The 12,818-nt window shown below is 42.7% G+C and overlaps 1 protein-coding gene across 1 annotated transcript; it reads right to left on the bottom strand.

Moving 5' to 3' along the window:
• Nucleotides 1-636: 636 nt before the first annotated feature.
• Nucleotides 637-11,389, bottom strand: MRPL23 (mitochondrial ribosomal protein L23). Its single transcript, XM_017807819.1, has 5 exons — nucleotides 11,317-11,389; nucleotides 11,053-11,175; nucleotides 10,326-10,408; nucleotides 8,859-8,932; nucleotides 637-1,002 (listed from the first exon to the last, which is right to left on the bottom strand). Exons 1-5 carry the CDS (start codon nucleotides 11,340-11,342, stop codon nucleotides 838-840), a joined length of 471 nt encoding a protein of 156 aa, XP_017663308.1. The 5' UTR covers nucleotides 11,343-11,389; the 3' UTR covers nucleotides 637-837.
• Nucleotides 11,390-12,818: the final 1,429 nt, after the last annotated feature.

Raw genomic sequence — 12,818 nt, 5'->3', positions numbered from 1 at the left:
GGTAGAAGCTCTTCTATGCCAGTACAACTGTGTCCACACAGGACCCTTGCCAGCACTGCAAGGTAGCTGTGGATAGGGGAAGGAATACCAGGATAGGGGAAGGAATACCAGGGCAAACAATCCAGTAAACATTCCTAGGGCAGGCAGCCACAGAAGGCAACTACCTGCACTGCACAACAGCGAGCAGAGACATGCACCACCTTTGTCTGTTCCTTGATGCTTCTGGGGATCAAACACATATGTGCCCAATCATAAGCCTGTCCTATAAATCCTGTCCCCAAAATGCCACACAACTGTTACAGGATTGCAATAACACTTCTCCAGGAAAGAAGGGACCACTGCAAGGAAGGCAATACACAGGATAGTATAACACAACAACTAACAATAAGGGAACCCTATGTCCTGAGCCTACAGTCCAGTTATCTACACTTCCATGTTTACCTCTGACTAACCTATCTTGACTTTTATACGTTCTATTCAGTGCAAACTGCACGCATCCTAGGAAATGAAATGCCTCCTATTTCTACTCAGAACAACCTGTAGAAGCAGAAAGAAAGTAAACACAATGATACTCTCAAAGTCAGAAATTACAAGAAGGAATTCCACACTTTAGAAATAGTCCACAGGAAGTCCAAGTTCACAGAAAAGTCCTGATGCAGTCAGATTTATTTTACCTTTTTATTTCTTCAGGGCCATTTTGTTGTAGTCATGCACACATAGCCAGGAAAAAAGACCCGCTAACAAGAATAAACATTCAGTCATTACAAGGAGGGAAGAGTGCAAGTTGTGCTAATCAAAATCCCTCTGAGCCTAAAGGAAGGCAGCTGGCTTGTTGCATCAAAGTCCAAACCAATCGGGGACTCCACCTCGTCTGGGGTCACCTTCCTGCTTCTGCTTCTCTTTCTCCATATATTTACTCCTGAAGTCATCAAAAGAGCGAGTTTCTGTATCTTGTTCTTTCTCTGGAAATAAGTTGGGAAACTGAAAGGTTTGTCCTTGGCCCTAAAGAGAAAAAAATGGTCAGAGAGACATTCCAGCCTTTCTGCAATAGCTATGATGCATATACTTATAATGAAAGACCACCCTGAAGTTTCACCTAGTGCAAAACGGTACCTTGTAACCTCCCAAGATCTCCTTCCACCCATCTCCCCAAGATACTTGTATATCCCTTCCCCCCAAAAGCTAACTTGCAGCCTCTCCTCTTTTGTGTGCTCTTAAGACACTGACATCTTTTTTTTTACAGATAAATGATCAGGAGATGGACACCTCTTCAAAGACTTTGAACCAGCTCAGAGATGATATGTGAGTCATACAGTAAAAGCAAGATAAGCAAAATAAGTGATTTTGTTAAAGTAACTCCACTGGGAAAATACACTGTGGATCAGGCATTCGTTATGTTAACACTCAGGATATGAGAACTGATTGCAGTTGTTTAGATCTTAGCTAAGGATAAGACAGAACATTCCTAGCAGCTGTTATCGTAGGGTGTAATGTGGGCATACAGAATAACAGATATCAGAGGTCTCTTATCAACAGACATAAAGACTACAGTGTAAAACAATTAACAGTGAGAACAATATGCCTAATATATCACTAATGAGATTAAAGTGATTGCATCTGCATTGTCATTCTGCTTAACAGACAAGTCATTTAGTGAAACATCATCATCAGATCTATGTCTCCCACTTGGAAAATAAACATTTGCTTGGTCTCTGGCTTTTATCTAACAGCAGGAAATGATTATTGGGTGGAAATGTACTATCCCATTAACATTACCTACTTGCTTTTTAGTGGTAAGCACAACTTCATTAAATTCAACATCATTGGCACTTCCATTCTGTATGGGCCCTTGCATAATAAAACTTGCAACTGATCACTCATAACTCTAAAATTACTCTCCAAAATACTTACAAATGTTACCATACGTTAACTTCTTTGGCAGCATATTGCATACAGAATTCTCAAGAAAAGCTTTTAATCGCTTCAGATCAAAACAGGTGGGTTTGGTTTTTTTAGATCAGCCATTCTTTACATTTGTGCAATAAATATAACCAAACAAGAGGCCCAGTTATTAAACGGTTCCACAAAGGACATGAAAGGAGCCTTCCACAACACAGCTACCTACCCTGCATTTTGGGATCAGAAATATGGCATAATTAAATCCAACAGAACCATCACCACATCCCTGACCCATCTGAATGTGTGCTATGTTTCATTTACTCAGATATATTCAACCTGGTAAATAACAGGTGCGAAAAAAATCTAAACCTCAAGCACACGCTTTGGAGAGAAAAAACATGACTTATCCCAGATGAGATTATCCAGACTGGAATCTACAAAATACCAGCTCATACCCAGCAATGCTCCGGTTGTTTTTGTAGTGCATACTTCTTGGGGGTTTCCTAAGAGTCTGACCATACTACAAAAACAACAAAGGAGCTGCTGTGTACATAGCTTGATTCCAGCCTGGACAAGCTCAACTGGAACATATCAAGGTTTTCCTTTCCACTGGTGTACACTCTGAGGTTTCAACTCTTTTGTACCTTTAAATTACCAACAGGTATGCTTTTAATAGCTGTCCTATGACAACTAAAGCATAGTTCCATTTCACGGCACAGAAACTGGCCTTGAGCAATCCCCTCAGTGTCCTTGAGCAATCCCAAAGCTGCAGCCTACTGAAACTCTTCCTTTAGCTGGATCAGCAACAAACACCCTTGAGGCCAAGCACTGCCCAAGATTTTAGCACACTGAAGCATTTGGGAAAGAATTTGTTTATATTACAAAAACTAGTGTGTTTTAACACAGTGCCACTCAGCCCTGTGGTACCTATAGAACAGACAGGGCCAATACTGAAGACTTGTCTGCCCTGAAGAGGAAGCCATTTTAGTCAAACAAGACAGAAAACAATTCAGGCTAACATGGTAGGCATACCACCTACACTGAAAATCTGAGAACTATTTATATTGGTAACACTGTAGTAAGGGACTGTTCTTGTTATGGAGCACTTTCATTCTGGTATGCTTCCAGGACCAATGCATTTCCCTCACTGGAGAATGAAGGAAAGCTGTCCCTAAAGCATACTAACAACATCCACGGTAATTCACTAAGCATTGCAAAACAGTTATTATTTTAAAAAGAGGGAAGAAAACAAAAAAGATACACACAGAGTCTGTAGCAAAACCAGACAAACCTTTAAGCTGTTTATCAAAGTGCTCAGACTTCCCATTTCAAGGCTGGTGAAAGTCAAATATTGAGCTGAAAATGTCAATCTGTATCTGGAGTCTTTTAATAAATCAAAATCAGCAGAGACAAGTTGGTTCTTTCCAGTTCTTGTTTTGTGAAGAAATTCTGATTTTGGCTGGCAGCCAAACACGATTCGAAACAGCCAAGACATTACACCCTGAGAACTGAAGGTTGATAAATCTTAAGTAACAATACTCTGCAGTAATACTGCACTGTAAGGCTCTGGAGCGATGAAAGCTGTATGAAAAATAGCTGTTGTGCATGCTCAGTAGCTAGTTTTCAGAAGATGCCTGCATCTTGGGTATTTCAAAATTTCAAAAATACCAAAAGGTATCAACTTACATAAAGGACTGTGAGTCTGTCCAGGCATATTTATACTCAGTGCATCCTCCACAAGATGCCAGAGGCTACCGAGGTTCAAGCTCATATGCCACATCCTCAAAAATAAATGCCTACCAAAGGAACAGAGGGATTGGCACTTCTTTACACAGTGCTGCTTTTTCTTACACTTTTTCTTTGTAAAAGTTTTCCCTTCTATAACGGCAACCATTTGACAACCCCATGATAAATGCATCCTCAGAATAAAATCCTCACTGGAATAAAGTGAACAATTTTTACTAAGTTCATCAGGATTTATCTGGTTTGCAAACTGCTGGAACATGAAATGCTGGCGTACTCAAGCAGAAAGCAAAATTCTGGCTTACTCAAAAACCTTGCATTTGTTTACAGTTTTACCTTTTGCAAGCTCTTTATCCGCAGTCATCCTTTTAATTGCTGAATTATTGGAATTCACACAAGCTGAAGTAATCTCTAAAAAGGCTAGGGCTTTAGAACTTTAGAACTTCTGCCAGCATAATTACCTTCGTTAGAAGCACAGAGACAGGGGGAGAAAATAAGCACACCTTTCTACCCAATATAGCTGTGCTAAGATCCTGTAAAAAAGGACAGACACTGGAAAAAAATAATTTTGCTCAGATAATTTAGTCTGTCTTGGAACTGGGTGCTGCACTGCCACCAAAAGAACTTTTTCACCAGTGTGAGGTGATGCACTGATATTCTGTCAGGATAAACTCTGCCACCACAGGGTCTTATATGTAAGGAGGCCTTACAGTGCTAAAAAAGGAACAAAAACCCAAACAAAGCAAGTCAGGGAGGCAGTATTGAAACACCTAAAAAATAAAGACAATATGATGATTTTATGCATTGCTATTCTCAATTTAAGGTCTTCACAGAGACCTCCCTCTTTCCTACAAATTTTAAGGATATGTACAAGTAAGATGTGTGGTCCAGTGTTCAGAAAACAGAAATGGGAGACATTAAACTTCTTGTCCTGCACAACTCTAATCCTCAATTCAGCATTACCCAAATATACAAGGCCTCATGAGAATTCATTTGTTAAATGCCAGTAACATCCTTCACAATAAATAGTGACCTAAGCATCAATTATGTATTTTCCCTTTAGATTTCAAGCCTTTGTCATTAGAAAGGGTGAAAACACACCTTCTTCTCAGAGTCTGTCTAAGGAGTTATCACATGGAGTGGTACAAATTGCCTCCATTCATTTTTTAATGAGAGGTTAAGTGACCATAATTGGGCCTATGAAGTCAAGTGTCAGCCTTTCCACTGCTGAGCCTCACGTCACAAAATTGCTGGAAGGATTATCCGGCACAAACTCGGCTTATACTTCTCTGACCTTTGCGTCCCTTGAAAAGTTTATTAATGGAAGGTCAGCACAGATATTACTGTGCAGAAATGATGCAGCAAACACTGATCATGTAAACAACTGTGAGATCTTCTGGTTATTTAGATAATTGAAGCACTTACTACTGTCCTTCAGAATTAGCAGAAAAGTGATGTTTACAATATCATTAAATAAAGAAAAAGTTGGATTCCCAACAGCACGGAATTCAGTCCAGCAGTAGCAGCAAATGCAGCTAAGTTTAATAATACAGTGCATTTGAACAATTCTCCTACTATTGTGGTGGTAATGTCTGATGTTAAAATGTATAGCAAAACAGCCCAGAAAGCAACTTCAAAAATCCACTCAGGAATGACACTGCACATGGAGCATCCAAGTTTTCTCTGAATTCAAAAGAAAACTGCTCTCACATCTGATGTGCAAATAGGTTAATTACTGTGAGCGTACAGGACGCTCTAAACAAGGTTTGAGGAGAAAGCATTTGCAAAAATGTTCCCACTGGTGCCATCATTCAAACAGCTAAATAGGTGTTAGTCCTAATGTTGACAAGGTCAGACTCCTTTTTACAGCCATCTCTGTTAGATTTCTCAAAACAGGTTTAATTAAAAATAGGTCTGGATTCCAGAGGCTTGTCTACAGTTGTGGTCCCACGAGTGCTAGCACCTGTTAAGCTAAAGCAGTGAGAATACTGAAGGAGGAGGAGGAGGAGGGGATGTTGTCGGGTTTTTTCAATTTTGCTGATATTAATGCAACTGTAAAGTTTCCTCCTGTCTTTCTTTCCTTCTTTTTTTTTCATTATCACAATTATAGCTGTATTGGAGTAAGGAGACAAGTTGCTGTATTACATTTTTTCATATCTACTCTGCAAAGATATATAGCTTTGGCTTTAATTTAAAAAATAAAACTATGTAGAAAAGTAGCATTTGATATCTGAGGCCATAAGTCTCTAACTTAAACCTTTCTCACTGCATTCCAAAAGGGGAAAACACGCAGGCAGGCTTTGGAATGGCAAGATATTGTTGATCCACAGCCTTCTATGATTTGAGGTATTTTTTAGTGTGAAAATATTATGCTTGGACAGATCACATATTTGTCCAGTTACCGCCTGAGAATAAAGTAAACAGCTCTGAATCTCCAAGAAATAGTATTTGGAAAAGAAAGGACAACAATTCTTACATGTGGAACAGCTGGGGTACTAGTCTGACACCTAAGGGTATGTTGACTGTGACTTCATACACCTTCCACCTTTGAGACACTTGAAGTAAATTAATGGATATGTATCATGTGCTGGAATACGTAAGGTGATGCTTTATGAAGCAGGGAAACATAACTAGTCATGAGAATATACTCAGTTTCATTCAGGTAAACTGCACCACAGCTGCCCCCAAGTCACACTGGAAAGAGCAATACTTCCACCTAGTGGGCAACAGAAAGATCAATGCAAGACCTACCAAAAAATCCATATTTTTCCAGTCATAAGCAGTTTTAACTTCAAACTGGATTAATGAGAGAAAACACAGCTGGTAAAAATGGTGGGAAAGCCCAGCTATTCTGACTCACGGCAGATGCAAACTAATTCTCATGAAAATAAGGATTTTACAGTGGTTACCAAAGACTTTCCTAAATTAGGCAGATATTAACAATGGACTGCATGGGGCCTGTTACAGCCTGAATCACACCATGAATGAGAATGAAGGCAAACCCTTCAGATTCAGAAATGACACTGAGTTTCTGGCTTCGCCCACTGTTTAAAGCTAGTGTGAACACAGGACTGGGAGCTCATTGTCTGAGACATGAGAGCTAGTGATGAAAAGCTACGAACAAAAGGAAAAAGGGGGAGGAATAAAGAAAAAGGGGGATAGACAAACCTAAATGTTAAAGGAATTAACAGAAAACAACAACAATAGGAAAAGAAAAAGAGCAAAAGAGAAAAAGAAAAGAGCAAAGAGACCAGGAATGAGGTGAGGAAATGAGCAGACCAAGCTTCACTGACAAGAGTTTAGTAAATGGCCAGGATTCCCTCCCTTGAGATGAAATACAACACCAAAAGGTGGTCCCCTGATCCTGTTCATGGGACGGATGGAAAACATGGCCTTAAGAACTTATTATGGTAACTATATCATAGGGCAGTGCAGTGAGGGACTCTTGGCTGCCCCCATGTACTAAGAGCAGTCCTCAGCCAAAGCGCAACAGGGCTACATGCGTTGCCCAGAAGACAAAATGGGAGGCTCAAGGACTGACCAGAGATCCTGCTGTGCACCTGCCTTCAATACCAAACTAGTTTGGGTACATCTCCACTCCTCTGCCAAGCTACCCTTAAGGTAATGGCAACTATCCTAGGACAAGAGGTTTGATGTGAAAGAAATGCACACAGGCATTGCCTTAAATAAATGTCTTGCTCCACAGAGGAGCAGCATTCTGCTTCCCACTCAGTCCCCCCGAGTATCCACGGGTTGCAGACTACCTCCTCTTCAACTCAGCAGACAAGAGAAAAAAAGACTGCATTAAATACAACAAAATAAAATTTGAGAACCGACTGCAGTTTGCTAGAGACCCGTGTCTACTTCAGTTTTGGGAAATGAGTTTGTAAAAGCAAAGAAGACACTAGCGGGAGGCTGTGATAATGGAAAGTGCCTGTAATTACCTGCTAAGGAACACCTCTCAGAGAAAGCAACTTGTGAGATAAAACTTCACTCCAGGCCTTCAATTCCTCAGCTGTGTTCTTAACGAATCATACAATATAGTTCTCTAGCAGACAAAAACCTAACACAGACAATCCAGCTGGGAGAATGTGCCCACCAAAGCAGACTCTTCGTTGAAAAAAGAATGTGCTTTTTAGCCATTGTAATGCAAAATCCTCACAGAGATAAGGTTGCCTCTAACTTCAGCACAGTAAATCAACCTTAGTCCTTATCTAAATACAACTCTGTTACTTTCTAGCAACATTGTATTCATACTGTTCTTTTAAAGGTAAGGGCTGTCTAGAAAAACAGACTCTCCTCACTTTTCTTTCCACTCCCTTTCTCAGAAAAGGCTTAGAGGAAAACTTTAAACACATATAAACTTTACAAAATTAAACATAAAAAAAAATCAGAATTCCCATTGTCTGTGCATCTTGACTTTGACCCCAATGCCACATGAAATCTTTGGTGGTCTTTAAGATCATACGGTGCTCCCACAACACTGAATCCTTGCCCCAGGATGGAATAACACTGAGGTTGTGTTGTCAACAGCAATTTTGAGCTTATGGTTTTACAACCATAAGTAGCATTCCTTTAATGTAATTTTGGTATGTGAAGGGGTTTTCTGTCACTGATTGCACTTCTTTTTTGCGTAAAGACAGGTAAGCCCAAGAGAAGTCGAAACTATAATATGCCCCTGTTGTGAAAGAAACTTAGAAGCACATGAAGCTCCTTTTCCACTGGGCAAACAACACATGTTTCAGAACCTGGTTCAGCCACAAAGCATGCTTGTTAGACATGACTAAAGGCTCTCCAAGGAATATGCCTTAGTCTTCTCTGAAACCTTTAATAAGAAGTTCCCTAACCTCACAATATATTCTTTCACTTACTGGATGTTTCAGCAATCAACCACACAAGTCATGAACCTTCCAGCACACAGAGTACAGGGTCAGCATGAAACTCACTGGCAAAGCAGCACCATATGACATCAGACCACAACCTACACACAGACCTCAAACCAATACGGGACTTGAAAACTAACCACTTGTTTGAATTTGATCTTCAGACTGAGTCATTTAAGTCTCTTTATATTCTGGAATGTATTAAAGAAATTGTCATTATTAAAGAATTGGCAGAAATATTCAGCCGACCAGGACAATTCACTGGACATTACTTCTAGCTTGGCTGGTTAACAGTCCTTTTCTCTTTCCTCACGAGCAACTATGTTAACTCACCAGCTGTACATAGGCGACCTTGTAATCTGGTTTCTTCTCTCTCTGATTCCTGTGATTCCTCTTGTTGTTTGCACCTGCAGAATGAAGAGAATCCCACCTTTTACTTCCCAGGACTTCTGAGTTCTCCAAAGCAAGGCCAGGCTGAAGGGGGGACTTCATTAGTTCTGATTTATTGTTAAGAGGAATATGCTTCCTTCAGTACCAGCATAGCATCGCAATTACTAAGGCGTACGAAACTGAGGGACACTACTCTCCTTATTTACAAGCAGGGAACTGAAGTATCACCAGCCTGCTGACAGCCACTGTGCCTTCACCTCACACACGAAGTCTGCAAAGAAGCAAGAAGCTAAGTCTCTTGAGTAGGGGGCTAGGAGTGGTAAACTGTCCTCCCAACATCAACAGCTTCAGGAAGACAAGGAGAAAATTACCACTAAACAGTTTTAAACTTGATAATTTTTCCTACCCAGCTAATGTGCTAGGTATACTGTTTATACACCAGGAAATTATACTCCACATCCAAACAGTTCAAAGCACCCCAACCTTCTCCAAGTACGCTGGTCACAACTGAGTGGGAAGTACAATTTATTCCCTGCATGTTAGGTGGACATTAAACCTCTCAAATTATTCGATATTCCAACGCTCTTTTATCCCTGACTATATACATTCTACCACGACCTAAAATTCGCAAAGAGGGACACAATGGTTATAAGGACAAGCATGACTATTTTTCAGTGCTGTTTGAAATCACATGTGTTAGGTGTTTAAGACTTTATTTAATTCTGTTTTGCACATAAGCATATCACAGATGGTATTTCCAGGTTTTTTTATTCTTTTATATGTTCTGAGTTTTACAATCTTATTTTGAAGCTTTTTTTTTCATTCTCCATTTTTTACTACTACAGCTCTTTTTTCCTATTCTTTTTAAATCTTACATTACAAACACATAATCTGTTAGACCGTTATCTACTGGTCTAAAAGAATATTTTTCTTTGCTCTGCAAACTTTGCCTTTTGTTAGATCATAACACCTCCTCTGTGTGCATGCAAGGTAATCTCAATTCACATTATTTTTTAAAAAAGGCTATGGCTGAAATTAAGTTTAATTACTAATTGTATCAAAACACAAGAAGCAGTTCCTTCTGAAGGGAGACACCCACTGGTCTTCAAGGAGAAATAGTACCAACTACAAAAGCACAAGCTAGATAACTGTCAGGATGATAAGGCTTTTTAAATTCAGATTTTTCTTTTTAGAACTAAACTTACATCATAATTTAATCAACCCATTCAAATATGAAGTGGTGCATATCCATCTGAAGGAATGAATAAACAACTAAGCTGACTGACGTCACCAGCTAAGCCCTGGAACCAAAGTTTGCTGAAATCTAACAGACCTTTTGATAGCTATAAGTCCATTCTGGCTGCAGAAGGATGCTGTATTCATCCCTTTGGATTACTCAACTGCACTTACCATACTGTATCCTGGTCCTCACAGCAGCTACCGGTACATTGTATATTCTTTCAAGGTAATTCCTGATATCCACTTTTGTCATTCTAGGCAATGCAAAAACATTTTGGGGAAAGAAAGAAGAAAAACTGTAAATATTTTTAAAAAATAAACCAGAGACTGGTTGATACTCTGGAATAAATATGTTTTCTTCTTCTTTTAACCAGAGTAGCTTTACTGCACAAAAGTATAAACTCAACATAGATCACACACCGCTACAGCAATTCATTATCCATAAACTGTAACAACTGGTAAATATGTTATCCTCTGTAGCCTCAACAGTCAAAGTGCCAGATATATTCTGTATTCAACAGGCTTTTTCACTCTCTGAGCTGAGAGCCCTTTCTTTATCTTCTGAGTAGGAGTTTCTGGAATTACCAGAACCTGCCACAGGCTTGTGGGCTCTGTGCAATCAGACTGGTCAGGATGGAAGAGTCCTGACAAACACCTGGACATCACCTTGCTTCCTCTGGATCAAATTCACATGCGCTTCCTTCCTCTAAGCCCGTCCCTGGGAAGGCTGAGCCTCGCTAACCCTCGGTGAGAGGAGCCACGCAAGGCTCGGCACAGGAGTGCCCTCGCTGCCTCCCACAAGGTCTCCGCGGCGCAGAAGCCCCTTCCCGCTGCCCACGGGGGCACTCCGCCCTCCCGCCCCTCCGCCGCCACCACCAGCTGCCGTGCCCGCACTCACTCCATGGACACGCGGAACTGGACGGTGTCCTCGGGCTGCGGGACGCCGGGCCGCACCGCCAGCATGAAGAAGTTGGGACGGAAGATCCGCAGCTGCGGGCCGCCCCTCTGGAACAGCGGGTACCTGCGGGGACACGGCGCCGCGCACTGACCGCCTCACTGACCGGCCCCACACCCCGCTGCCCCGGCCCGGGACCGCCCGGCCCCCCATCCCATCCCACCCCATCCCACCGCATCCCACCGCCGCCCGTCCCGTCCTGCTCACACGACCCTCCTGGCGCGCGCCGCCATGGCCGAGCCCGGCTGGAAGCGGCGGCGCCAGAGCGGCTCCCGGCGGCGGCAGCTGCGCCCCCTGCTGGAGCGGAGGAGCGCGGGGGGGCCGTGTGAGCTGCGGGTGCGGCCGCGGGTCCGACCCTTCGCCGCGGGGAGCGGGACACAGCCTTGGGGCCAGGAGGGTCCTCTAGAGGAGCCGCAAGGCCGGGGCAGGCGGCGGGAAGTGTCTGCAAAAGGCCACATCTGGAGTATTGTGTCCAGTTCTGGGCTCCCCAGTGCAAGAAAGACAAGGAGCTACTGGAGAGGGTTTAGGGGAGGGCAACAATGATGACGAGGGGTCTGGAGCATCTCCCTTATGCGGAGAAACTGCGAGAGACAGAGGGGATCTCATTAATATGTATAAATGTCTTAAAGTTGGGTGCCAAGGGGATGGTGCCAGACTCTTTTCAGTGGTGCCCAGTGACAGGACAAGCAGCAATGGCCATAAACTAAAACACAAGAAGTTTCACCTCAACATGAGGAAGAACTTTTTACATGGAGGGTGGCAGAGCACTGGAACAGGCTGCCCAAGGAGATTGTGGAGTCTCCTTCTCTGGAGTCATTCAAAACCCACCTGGACATGTTCCTGTGTCACCTGTTCTAGGGAACCCTGCTTTGGCAGGGGGGCTGGACTAGATGATGTCCAAAGGTCTCTTCTAACCCTAACAATTCTGTGATTCTGTGAAAATGTCACCTCTGTGGGACTTAGCAGTGCCACCTGCATTCCACGGGATCTTGAGGACAGGCTACTTCCTCCTGTCCTTTGCACTGGTGACACCCCAGTGGTGGTGCAGTCCAGCCCAGGGGCCCTCAGCACAGCAAGCACGGAGCTGTGGGAGAACATCCAGAGGAGGCTGTGGAGATGCTGAGAGGGCTGGAACACCTGCCATGAGAGGACAGGCAGAGAGAGCTGGGGTTGTGCTGCCCAGAGAAGAAAAGGCTCCAGGAAGCCCTCATTGTGGCTTATAATACTAAGGTCTGTCACAACAGGGCAAGGGGCAACTGTTTTAAATGGAAAGGGGACAGGTTTGGATTAGATATTAGGAAGGAATTCTTTACTGTGAGGGTGGTAAGACACTGTAACAGATTGCCCAGAGAAGTTGTGGATGCTTCATCCCTGGAAGTGCTCAAGGCCAGGCTGCATGGGGCTCTGAGCAACCTGGTCTAGTGAAAGGTGTCCCTGTCCATGGCAGGGGGTTTGGAACTAGATGATCTCTAAGGTCTCTTCTTACCTAAACCATTCTTACAAATCCATGACGCCGCAGCATGTGCCAACATGATGTACATGTAGGCACCAGAAACAGGCTGAAGAACCATGGGGGAGAACCACCATCCCTAGTGGATTTCCCTCCAGAAGGGTATTTCAAGGGTTGGCAAAGGCAAGAGGCCCTACAGAATAGCTCACATCTCAAATTTGGTAACAATCATTTGTGTTTTGACATCTACATTGAATTA

This window comes from Lepidothrix coronata, unplaced genomic scaffold (assembly GCF_001604755.1).
Source record: "Lepidothrix coronata isolate B3197 unplaced genomic scaffold, Lepidothrix_coronata-1.0 Scaffold1, whole genome shotgun sequence".
In the NCBI taxonomy this organism is placed as follows: Eukaryota; Metazoa; Chordata; class Aves; order Passeriformes; family Pipridae; genus Lepidothrix; species Lepidothrix coronata.
This window is presented reverse-complemented; position numbering and strand designations above follow the sequence as displayed.